The 13,101-nt window shown below is 44.7% G+C and overlaps 1 protein-coding gene across 2 annotated transcripts in view; it reads left to right on the forward strand.

Moving 5' to 3' along the window:
* Positions 1–9,945, forward strand: part of CCDC172 (coiled-coil domain containing 172) — a 977,718-nt gene extending 967,773 nt beyond the window's left edge. For both annotated transcript variants that reach the window (XM_078641185.1, XM_078641187.1), the window contains one exon: positions 9,576–9,945. In XM_078641185.1, the coding sequence (XP_078497311.1) occupies positions 9,576–9,611 (36 nt within the window). In that variant the 3' untranslated portion in view covers positions 9,612–9,945. The remainder of the gene's footprint in view (positions 1–9,575) is intronic.
* Positions 9,946–13,101: the final 3,156 nt, after the last annotated feature.

A 13,101-nucleotide genomic window follows, 5' to 3' on the forward strand; every position in this document is an offset into this window, starting at 1 on the left:
GATCTGGGTTTAAAGCAATAATCGCTAATGTTCTTCAAAACACATTTGCTTTGGAAATAATCTGCTTTGCCACACTTTTTGAATCATTGTCGTTTAACTAGTCTCACGTCAATAAACCTTGCTTTACCTCTCAAAAAGACAAATTGTTTTTTAGTAAAATGGACTTTGGGAGATTCAGGTCATTACCAACCCTTACCTCAGCTACCACCTTCTCCACAAGGATGGGCACACCGCAGTCTTACTGCTTTGTCACACGGTAGCTGGTGCTGAGAGCACATCATTTCAGGGGTCAAGAATTAGGTTTTCAGGGAAAGCGAATGGGATTGGTAATTCCAAGTGTACGTGATTCAGGACCCCAAGAGTAAAAAGTAGAGCTTTCATTAAAATACTCTGCATGCTGCACTGAGAAGGGAATTAAACATCTTTCAGCAACAGAATGAAAATGCAGCTCTGCCAGGGTTTTCTCCCCTCACTGCCAAACAAACTATGTCCATTCTATTCCCTTTCTTTTTTGTAGTGACTCTGTACATTCATGTTGATTCACCTCATGCACTGTAGCTCAGCCATTCTAGTAGCAAGACGATTATTAACCCTTGAAGCAGTCTACTTGCTTCCTAAAAGCACCATACATTCAGTGGTCTAAGTGGGAGGGATCGGCAGGGCACGGCTGCCCCTACTTCTTTAATTTGATAGGTTCCGTTCCCCCTGCTTTTTTACTTTAAACATGCGTCACAGGATGGTAGAAATAGCCAAGTCCCACAGATCCGGCTCGGCGTTCATGGCAGTTCAGGGCGGGTAGAGAAGGAAAAAGACTCTGTCTCTTCCTACTTGCCCAGAGAAGACAAGGACAGTGTTCACTTCTGCTGTGAGTCTTTGCTTTGTCCATGATATTGTTACTTTTTTTCTTAGGCAGCATATTACTCTTGTCTAATGCGTAATTTATTTGTGTAACATCCAGAAGTATATAGCGGGGCAGAATTGGCTTGTAGATGAAGGCAGCGCAAATGTCTCTCAATGGGGCAGTATAGTGTTCAGTTGTAGGTGATGATGTGTCACTATGGTCAGAGCTGCCGAATTTGGAACTGGGGAACCAGGTTCAGCCTCCAAGACTAGTTCACTAGACCACTCTCCTGAGGGAGCACATTCCCTTGCTAGAATTTAGAAGCCCTGGTGTCTTAGCACCAGCATGTGGACCTTGCGGTGTCAAATGTGGGTTAACCTTAAAGGCCTGTCAACCACAATCCATACTGAAGTTCACCGCCAGTCTTGCGGGCAGGCCTATGAAGCAGCACACCCTAGCGCCACAGTCACCGAGGTCTCAAGACCCTTGAGCAAGGTGGCTTTAGGGCGGTGCGATCGCACCGGGAGCTGACTTTGGGTGGGGTGACATGCTTGCAAGTATATTATGCTTCTAAAAGCACTTGCTGCCTCCTTCTTGGCATCCAGCCATTTTAGACAACAATAAAAATGGCATGATAACTCCGTGATTTATGTCCTAGAGAGAGATGGAGTTTTGTCAAATGGAAGTTTTGACTCATGGAAAGGTAGCGCAGAGGGCTAATTTGCCTACTGCAAAGAACATGTACCATCTAGATCACAAAGTGCACATAATGTAAATTAAAAAAAACACAAGCGGTTTCAGTTGAAGCAGCGCATTTTCAGCCTGCAGTAAGAGAAACTCAATTAAGTATATAGTGCTTACAGACTAAATACCAGTTTCCATGTAACAACCGAAGTAAAGGTGCCAGTATCCATGGGAGGTTACAAATGAAGAGAAGGCTTTACTAAGGAGGGACTAACAAGCCTATTAATTAATCTGAAGGCAGCATTTAGGAACGACAATGACACAAGCCAATGAAAAATATGCGTGGAGAGTGGGCGCTGCTTCTCTGCCATACTCTACTACAGTAGTCTCGCAGAGCGAGCAGTGCATGCGCGCTGCCACTAGGCTCGACCTAAAAAGGTATAATAGGCCTTAAAGTACGCTTTAAGGGCTAAGTCTATGGTTGCATGGTCATATAATCAGAAGGTAATGTCCTCTATGGGTTGTTTTTATGATTGCACTTGACTGGTTTAAAAGTCTATAACAAGCATTGCACATGCAATCATTCTCGCAATTGGCTGAGTTAAAGCTATTGGTGCTGTAAATGACAATGTGTTTTACCCATGTGTTATGGAGTGTATGTATGTAGTGTGTAGTAGGATTGTGTGGATTATGTGGGTTGGATTGGAATTGATAGTTGTGGAATTGTGCGGCGTGCAATATTGGGGTGTAGAGTGGGCTTGTGTAGTGGAATTATGTGGCTAATAATTATGGATTTTTTTTAGTGTTGTGGAGCGGCATGTAGTGGAGTTTAATTATGTGGTGTGCTGCGAAATTTTGTGGTGGGGATTTGATGTATGTGCTGTGTTGTGTAATTGTATTGTTGAGTTGAATTATGTGATTTGGTGTTTATGTCCATTGGTAAATGTATTGTTTTGCCAGTGATTAATACTTTTTTTTGGTTGTAAATTTTAGTTTGGTGAGCATTCGTTCCATATAAGTTACTGACACTTTGTGTGCCAATAACCAAAGTAAATGAACAGAAAATGCAGGATAGAGTTGGCGCAGGGAGATCTATAGTTTTGTCTTCAATCAATCAAATTCTCTCTACCTCTTAGTATGTTGCCTACACAACATACAGTGGGCTCTCCACACCACTGGAGTCAAGCTATCCAGGCTGATGAAGGCTGATAGCCAGAAACCGGTCCTTGGATGCTTGATTCCGGTCTGCGAAAGACATGGCTTGGTAGTTCGGACTGGACTGTTCCCATGAGGCACAGGGTCAGAGCTGATTTGCATATAGCCAGTGTCTAACCCAGGGTGGTGTGGAGTGCAAAAAAACGATGGATTTAGGCCCAGATCCTTGTACTGGGGTGAATGTATGACATTGTTCTACATTCTGTCCATCAACTGTGTTTTTTGCAATTTTCACCCCGAGTGGGCTGGGTATGCTCAGACGTGAGTCCCAGGCTCTCCACACCACTGGAGTCAAGCTATACAGGCTGATGAAGGCTGATAGCCAGAAACCGGTCCTTGGATGCTTGATTGCGGTCTGGGAAAGACATGGCTTGGTAGTTTGGACTGGACTGTTTCCATGAGGCACAGGGTCAGAGCTGATTTGCATATAGCCAGTGTCTAACCCAGGGTGGTGTGGAGTGCAAAAAAACGATGGATTTAGGCCCAGATCCTTGTACTGGGGTGAATGTATGACATTGTTCTACATTCTGTCCATCAACTGTGTTTTTTGCAATTTACACAAGAGGCAAGCAGAATGCGTCCATCAGTCATTTAATTCCTATAGCTCATTTGCTGTGTCACCGGATGCCAACAGCATCCATTGATAATGTGTGACAAGGCCCTTGTTATTGTCATTGCCTTCCCACATACTAGTAGTAACCAAATAAATAGCTTTAGGTACAAAGCCCCGAAAATACAAGGGCATGTAGATTTTAATGCCATAAGCATTAAAATCTCAAGTTTATCTCTACTACAGCGGAAAAAAATGTCATTGGTGTTTTCCCAGGATATCATTTTTAATCACTTGAAATAACTAGGGCCCCAGTACTGAGACATGTGAAATGAGGCCTGATGGATGCTGGAGTTCACTGCTTGAAGATGCAGAGGGTGCTACTTTGGCAGCATTTTTTTATTTTTGAGAAATTAAATTACATGGTTGTAGTGGAAGCCTATCCTGATTATGACTCAGGATATGGCAAATGTCTTTGGGAATTCAATTGCAGATTAAGTTTTCAAGCTGTTAAAGTATGCATTTTCATTTTTTATCTGAGAGGGACAATGAACGCAGTTGATTCATGTAAAGCTGCTTAATGGATTGTGTATGGGACATAGGTTGGAATATATGTCTTCTACAAAGCTTTATATCAGTTTGACATCACCCCTGATGAACCCATCCCTTTTAAACATGATTAGATAGCTCGAGGGTGAGCGGCTGTGTTAGACCTGATTAATAGTTGCCGGCCCCAGTCCAACTTTTATGAATGAGACGCACAGAATAAGCAAATATCAACAACTTTTATTTTAAAGCAAAGGCATCTTTCGATTCCTGGTCTGTACAACAGACGGCAAGTAGAACCTGAGGCTAACAGGTTCAACCCCAAAGAGGGCCTGCTCAGCCTTTCATCGTTGTGAGGTATAAAAAAAATCACAAATGTCATCATTAATTGTGTAAGAACCCTAATTACACTCAGAGCAGTAGACAATTTAGTTTGTGGTGTGTACTTCATAAATGGTTAATTAGAACTATCTCTATTAATTTTGAAAATTCTACTCTCTCCACACTATACACCCCTTGAATTTTAGGGTGATATTCGGTGCATGGTTTTTCCCGTTGTTCTTTCAAGATATATGTAAGAGAAAGAGAAAAGGGGGAGAAGAAAAGTGCAGCATAGTGAGGGCTTTGTCTGCGCCTGTGTGACAAGTTGCAACTTAGTCCTCAGAGCAGGGCCTTACTTGTATCATTTTCTGCAAATCTACGTTATTTGAAATGTTATCTGCAAGTCTGGAAATCTGCCAAAATGTGAAATCGCTTGAGACTTAATGTCGTCCCCAAACATACACAGACATACACTGGAAAAGATAAGGAAGAGCCAGAGGGAACATGTCACAGGTGTGGCGGCATACATCCTATGTGTGCTGAGACAGGGTCGGATGACATCAGAGGCTCCAAAAGGAAACAAGGATGGATTATCAATACCCCAAGTCTGCTCTGTTTCCCTCTCGATTGCTGGCGGTATTGGTGGTGGTATCTTGGATGCGTAGGAAGTCCTTTGCTTACGTTGACTCTCATGGAGTGACATCTGGCTGGCAGCTCAGTATCTCATTGCTCCAGCCTCACCGCCCTATTCCCTCCTTGAGAAGAAGCCAATACTCCTTCGGGGTTGACGGCCTTCATAGCTCCTAGAAACAGGACCTGCTGGAGAATCCGCGCTTCAATCTGTCCGAGGCTGACCTGCAGGGAGAGGCGGTTGTCTCTCAGCATGTGGGGCGCGTGAGGAGGCATTCTTAAACGTAGGCACTGCTCCCCAGCTGCTAAATATACACCACTTTGCGCTGACAGAGCTAACTCTGTCTGAACAGGACAGCACAAAAACCCAGGAATAGATCTGTGCAAGCAGCTGAGGCTGCGACCACAGCTTACAAAACAAGACAAATGCACGTGCTAAAGGCACCTACAAATGCCGGGTTTGTAGGCTTGCTGCATTTATTCTCTTAATTGAGCACAGCTGCGGGGTGATTGTGCGCCTTTCTTAACGTTTTCATGTTAATGACAGCGCCTTTCATGAGCTGCAATTAACATGAACACTTTAAAAAAGGCACACAATCACCCGGCAACTCAGCTCTATTATGAGAAGAAATGCAGCAAGTCTAGAAACACAGCGTCTGCTTTTATGTGATTCTAAAAGCACACGCTGTGCTTGGTGCTGCATTTCTTTCGTTTTCTTGAGTGTGACTGTGGGGCTCATTGTTTGCATTTGTTTAAAGCATTCATGTTAATCACAGCTCCTGACGGGCTCTGCCATTAACACAAATACTTAAACAAAAGCAAACAATGAGCCCCACAGTCGCATTCAAGAAAACAAAAGAAATTTAGCAAGTGCTCCCTCCTTGGGAGGGAGCACTTGCTAAATTCCTCTTCCTTCCTCAGAAAGTTTGAAATGCCAGTTTTTTGCTCTTGGGATGTGTGTGCACGCCTCACACACAGCTCTGCCCGTTCGGGGGCACTGACGTGCGCGCGCGCTCAGGCGCGCACGTTCGAGGGAACACTGGTGGTAACCCGTTCAGAAATGGGAAGGGGCCCCTAAGGGACCCATTCCCCTTTGAGAATGTTAAAAAAGATACTTATAAGAGAAATCAAAGTCACAATTTTAATTTTTCTTCTTTGAACGTATCCTGTTTTCCTTTAAGGAAAACAGATTACATTTAGAAACAAAATGACTGCTTTGCTTAAAAAGCAATCACAGACATAGTGGTCTGCTTCAGCAGGCCACCATACCTGTGATGTTTGTCATTCCTAATGGGTTGAAAATTGCGACCTACCTCATTAATATTAAAGAGGGAGGTCGATTTGTCACTGACAAATATCAACCTCACTATAACATTATTTTAACCTTTGTTTTTTTCAGTGACTTTCTAAGTTTTTTTTTTAAAGCTAAAACAGATCTTTTGTGTCACAGCTATCTAACGTTACAGTATTTATTTTTTCCAATGAATATCTAGTTATTTTTAACATAGAGTAATATTTTATTACCATACGTAAAGCTAGCCCTCCACAGTGCATGGTCTTTGGGCATTGGCCGCTGGCCTGGCTGGAGACCCTGTGCAGGCTCCACAGGCAGCCAATCCCACGCTGCTAATGACCTTAAGCCATGCCCAGCATGAGGTTGGTATTGTGCCCAACATACTTGGAGGCAGCTAGCCCCACTGCAGACAGACAGCCTTTCATCGTGTGCAGCTGGCCAACTCCCCATAGGTAGCCACGTGGAGGCAGCAAACCCCATGGTGCGCACGGTCTTTACTCATACGTGGCTTTAGCCGCAGGGCCTGTTTTGCAGCTAGTCCCGGCTTCCAACTCTCCACAGGCAGCCAACCCCATGCTGCGTGCAGCCTTTGTGGTCTTGCGCAGCAAGGGATTAATGAGAGAGCTTGGCCTGCCGCGAGGCCCTGTGGCCAAACCCCCCACAGACTGCCGAACCCACAGTATGCACAGCGTAGGATTGGCCTTCAGGCCCCTGGGACTGCATCCCTGGGGCCAAATACAATTAAACAGGGGAGGAGGTTGTAGACTTATTTGGCCCGAGGATCCCATCCCCTGGGGCCAAACCAAAAAGAAGGGTGCCCCTTCCCTGATCCTCATTAGGCTCTGGGGATCCCATCCCCCAGGGCTTACATGTTTTAAAGGGGAGGAGGCTGCGTCACCCCCTTCCTGAGCCATAGGCCTTGGAGACCCCATCCCTTAGGGTTTATGTTTTCTAAAAAGTGAAGTGAGCTGTACAGGACCTCATCTCCCAGGGCCTCCTTTTTAAATAGGTGGATGACTCAGTGCCCATCCAGGGCACCAACCATGCACAAAGTTGAAGGCTGCAGAGGGGGAAACCCAGGCCCGCAGCCCCAGTTGGCTGCCAGCGTGCTTCGGAAGTTGCCATTACTCCCACCAGAGGGAGCAGCTGGTTAGGCTGCTCCCTCCAAGCGGGAGCAATCTGTTGATCTATTTCCCCTGCCGGCTGGGAGCAGATGTCGTGTTTGCACCCGTTTAGTGGTAGTTTTAAAAATGCTCCTGCCAGCAGTAGTCAATACAAGATTTCCTGCCTGCGCCAGTGCAGGCAAGGAAACTGCTGTGTTCTGGTGTGTGAGCTGTGGGGGGGGAGCAAGCTTACAGGGACACAGCAAGTGAGCCGGTCCATGGGGGATATTAAAGCTCCAGGGAGGGTGGCCCTCTTTCCTTTAATTGATTAACGGCCCTGGGGAATGGGATCCTCAGGGCCATTTAAAGGCTCAGGAAGAGGCTCCTTAAAATATACCATTGGCCCCAGGGGATGGGTTTCTGTGGCTGAGTGCAGGTTGGAGAGGGGTACCACATGACCCTTCCCATAATAATTTACATTGGGACCCTGGGGATGGGGTACCGAGGGGCAGAAAACTGCTTATAGAGGACGCATAACCCCTTCCCTTAATGTGCCCCTGGGCCTCCCATTTTTGTTTATTGTGTTCTGCAGGAGTCCCACAGGGTCACAGCAAACAGTTGAACTTGCTATTGTGCGGGTGTAAGATTGCAACAAATATCTGACTCATTTCATTCTTCACTCGGTTTATTCCCTAGAAGAAAATCTTATTGTCTAAATGTAGCATATTTGTATAACATCTCCAGATGCCAATAGCATAAAGGATGTTGAATAAACTTTTTAGAATTGGGATGGGGCTTATGTTTGAACGTAATGACGTGAATTCTTGAGTTCTGCTTTGCTAAAGAAATTGTACTATTGCTCACACCACAATAACTCTGCAGTTTTTCTAATTTACTATGCAAGATTTGTACGTAAGAACCCCTTGATTTTGGGGCTGGGACAGATATTTCCTGAGCTTTCTTCTGCTGCGCCGCATGCTGCCTGATTTCCTTATAATTTTGCTGTCCATTGAGTTAGAATATTTTGTGGTTTTTACATACTGTTGCATCTGAGAGCCTTCATGGCATTGACTCTAAATAGCTTATTTAGAATTTTTATAATAAAACCTTATAATTTTCCATTAATCTAGAAGTCAATTATTGTGTGAACCCTATTATTTAATGAACTCGTTGTACTCTGCTAATTGATGTTTGAGGAGGTGCCTTATGAAATTGAGGTTTAACAATGTCTCCGATTCAGTAAGATGTTGGAGAAACAATTGAGGTACATTTTGGGGTTTCCCAATTTTGCGATACTGCTTTATTCCTACAATAATTACCTAAAGAGCATTTTTCCCTAAATGGTTCATCCTTTCGTTACACTCACAAATTATTTCGTAGCTCCCATTAATATGCACATCCCAAAGAAGTTAAGTCAAACCTGTCAACCTCACAAAAATATAGAATGGTATCAAAGCTACATAATTAAACAGATACCTGTCTCCTTTAGCATACAATTCCACAAACATTTGTGATATCATTTCTATATTTTCTATTAACCCCTTCCCTGCGGGGGTAATTTTCACACAGTGCAGGGGGGCGGGGGTCAGCGCGGCGCCACGGTGCCCGTGACGAGACCGGGTCGTCATGAGTCACGGTGGAGCTGTGCTCATGACGGCCTGGTCTCTTCACGACCCCGCCCACTGATTAATTCGCCCTCACAGGTGGGGAATTAACTGCGCGTGGGCGGAGCGGCGCCGTTATGACGAGACCAGCTCGTCATGAGCACAGCTCCACTGTGACTCATGACGAGCTGGTCTTGTCACGAGCACCGAAGGGGTTAAAAGAGAAAAAGAAAGGGGGTCACTGGTTCCTTGCTGTGAATATCACTAAATTTTATAAGGGATGTATGGTCCAGGCAGGTTAAAACTTCAGTTTTCTTGTGTTTGGAGAACCTTTAGGCACTACATTTTGTGCAAATTGATAGATATTTTGCAGCTTTTTCCCCTTTTTCGCAGCTTTTCCTTAGCCTGTTCTCCTTAACCCCTCTCATTCAAAGTATGGTCTGGGCTACTGTTGGCCGGCTCCATTACCCCATTCGGCAGCCCCAGTTGCCCCATCTTTTTATTTGGGTACACTATGTTGCTATTGGAAAAAATGCAAAATCACTCCCCCCTAACATTAGTGACAAAGTGACGCCCAGGTGCATGAGCTGAGCATACTATACGTCCCAACAGCAAGTGTTGTAAAGCAATTATCGCACTTGCTAGTCCATTCTTCCTGTTCAAAGATTACAAAAAAATGCTACGTTTATCACCCTTGTATATTTTGAGAAGCCTTCCTCTCTTTTAAGTACGAACAGAGCTGCAGGGATTTATCTACACTATTTCATGTTTCATGTTTTGTTTTCAGAAATTATCGCAAAAGGAATTACAAGGGAACAAGTAATGCTATGAAAAATAAGAAGACAAGAATATCATCCATGTGAACCCATTCATAAATTAAAAAAACAATGGTGTGTTTCTTTAAAAGCGAATAGTTTGTTTTCTGGGCTGCAGGTACAACTTTATTTTCATGCACTTTTAGGCTAGAGGCCATGTGCTTCAGGATCCAGCTACTTGGGAAGAATTTGACCCTGTTAATACAAACGCATGTAGAATTAATGAGTGACAACATGTATTGAATGTGTCAGTTTAAAATATGTTTTTTTATGAATCGTTTCTGTGATGCTGTCCCAATTGATTAGTGCTCTCAGACAACAAAGTCTGCCGTTTGAGCAAAGGCCCATTTCCATTTTTACTTTTTGTAAAGTGATGTAGTAAATAGAAGAAGACAGACATTGGTGTTTCAATGGCATTATAACATTTAGTATGATTATTACTGCTTCACTGCAATTGATCTTCCAGGGGCCATATTTCAGAACAAGCCCCATGAGTACAACAGGGGTGAAGGGAGGGGGGGAGGGGGGGAATGGGGGGGGAGAATAGGGGGATTAATGGATGTGTGCGCCCGCTTTGTGCATCCCTGAGGCACTTCGATATTACAGCAGGGGCTGCAGGCACTTGTGCGGTCCTTTCTGTAACACTGATAAAGCTGGCGCACGTTTATCACCACTGCTATCATAAGAGGGTGCTCCCTTGTTTGCAATGGGTTGTGGCTCTATGCAAATGAGGAAATCTTTTTGCCTCTGAGCTCACAACACATTATAAACATGGGCGCAGAGGCAAACATGTCCTTAGGCGATGCACTGAAAATGCGATACAAAAACGTGGCGCACTGTCAGTGCGCCCCTTGAGGGAAGTCCACTCGAGGGGTGAAAGAGCGTCACATTGACCTCCCAGGCATCCCTTTGTACGTAGGTACAGTCACTCACTGCACCCACCTGCAGGAAGATCCTTAATCTCTCTTTAAAGTGCAGGCAGGTTGTTTGCCTGCACTGTGAAACACAGAGCGGCTTAGAAGCAGCCACTCTGTATTTCACTTGAATTTGCGGTGCCCATGATGCCCATGCGCTACCCTCAGGGGAGCGGAGTTTGCCGCTCCCCTGAGGGTAGCACATTCATTGTAATAGGGTGCACTTTCCCTGTTTGTACTAGGCACATCTGTTTAAAGGTGCACCGTGGAACAAACAGGGAAAGTGCACTCTATTTGTAATAAGGGCCCAGATGTGTTGTTCCCAACCTTTCACATTGTTTGTTCTGCTTTTACCAGGGTGCTGTTGAGTTCGCACTACATGATATTTGGGTAGCATACCCCGGAAATACAGGATCCTTATAACTAGAAGTGCAACATAACATTCCAAAGTAAGGGATGATTTTTGGTCAGAAGGAAGACAGACCGAGCTAGGCTCAGAACAAGATCTGATGTCAAATTTAACCAGCAATAGCCGCACAGTTAAGGGGAATGCTAGTATCTTCACATTAGCAACGTTCAATGTTTTAGTAGCCACAGCCTTATATTTGCTCCAAAATCAAAATAACAGGTTGGTATTCTACTTCTCGTACATTGGTCACCTAGCGGAGCTTTGACCTAAACTTAGTTCTGTGGCCGCTGACTGCAAAACCCTTCTGGTTCAGCCGCAGAATTCCACATCAGCTATCGGGTGCTCTGCCTCAGAAATACAAATCTAGATGGCTCTTCACAACGTGAACAAAACTCCAAAATATGTGATTTGTTTCTCGTTACCTTCTACCACATTCATTTCCAAAACTGTATTACATCGCTCGCAGCACTTGAGGACTCTCTTACTCTCTCCCCTAGGCTTCATTTTACACGGGAAACCATACCTTGATCTGCACATAGGAAATATAATTTGAGAACCCGCTGAGAAATATAAAGTACTTCAGCCCTGAATCTGACAATCAGTTGTGCAGGCCTTTCTGCTATCAATACTGGATTATAGATGCTTTGTTGACAAGCTTCCCAAAGTCTGGTTTACGTTGATAGAACCACTTTAACATGTTGGCTCCTGCTAATATCATTTTAATTCTAGTTTTTTTCACTAGCTCCTTAACCCCTTGCCTGCGGGGCTGATTCCCCCCCTGGGCAGGGTGGGCACGCACAGCGCCCCTGTGCTCGTGACGAGCTCAGCTCGTCATGAGCCACGGTGGTCGTGTGCTCATGACAAGCTGAGCTCATCATGGCCACACCCGTTTCTGTAGATCTCTCGCACAGCAGGGGAATTAGCCCCGCGTGTGAGCGTTCTAACGGTCATGACGAGCTGAGCTCGTCATGAGCACACAGGAACCGTGGCTCATGACGAGCTCGCATGGGAAGGGTTAAACAAAGCTGATGTGAGGAAAGCTATCAAATAAACTAGCTTAAAGGCTTAACTTCTTTGTTGGTCCAGGTTTCGTCTACTGCATGGCAGACCCTTAGTCAGGAAGTTGCAATCTTAGAAGCCAGTAAATCAGTTTAAAAGTCCATCCGAGTACACCAGACTTTGCTTTTCAAAAGGATTTAAGTAAAAGTAGTCTAATTCCCCGTCCACTTTTCCCATTTCAGTCTGTTGTCCTCTCGTTAGAAAAGCTTGTGAGGGAGGGAGTTGGGGGGGAGTGAGATTATCATACTCAGCCATTACCACCATGTACGTCAACTCTGATGTACCTTCTATTTCTTGACTGTGGTGAAGTAGCCATGGTTTAAATACCACATGCCAAAAATGAGTTTCCGGGTCCGGAATCGGCAACCCACCAGAGGACTAGTTTTTAGGGCAGTAAGGCATAGAGTTCCTGTTTAAGTATTGAGGTTTCCCCTCTCCTCGCCCCCCCCCCCCCCCATGTCTTGGCCACAAGATCTACAGACAATGTGGCTAGTCTGCAGCAGACTCCGGAGGGTGACCAGACTACATCCAAGACTAGGTGGAAACGGGGCATGGTGTCATTTGGTGTACTGCAGCAGAATGCGGAAGCCCTCACTTAGGCCTAGATGGGGACACCTGAATGAGTGAGGGAACTGAAAAACTGATTAGGAATTGAAAGAAGCATCAGTCTTTACTGATTACTTCTCCCTCTGCAATGCGAAGACAAACCATGCTGATGATGTGGCAGTGCGTGATGGTTGTTGAGTCAACATCACCCACTTGTAGTTCCCCTCTTGTGTATCCTTGTTGGTAACCTGCATTTGTGCAGAATTTCCAGTGCAGTATCCCCCAATGCCATTCAGAGAGGTGGTTGTGTCTTATTCACTCATCTAGTATTTGAAGTTCAGTTCCTTGAAAGCATTGCAAGGATATTTCAAATAAGCATGCTTGTGGCTTGTTTCTATGCTGAGATAATCACTTATACAAATTGAAAGGTACTTCTTTTTTCCAGAACAACTCTTTAATAACTGAGGTCATGAGTAACAGTATAAGTTCCCCCATTGAAGTGATGAAAGTGTTGCAGCTTCTTACAAAGGGTCCTGCAGGCAAAAATTAAGGTACTGGTACTCTGTTGAA

The sequence above is a fragment of the Lissotriton helveticus genome, chromosome 5_1 (assembly GCF_964261635.1).
Source record: "Lissotriton helveticus chromosome 5_1, aLisHel1.1, whole genome shotgun sequence".
NCBI classification, from domain to species: domain Eukaryota; kingdom Metazoa; phylum Chordata; class Amphibia; order Caudata; family Salamandridae; genus Lissotriton; species Lissotriton helveticus.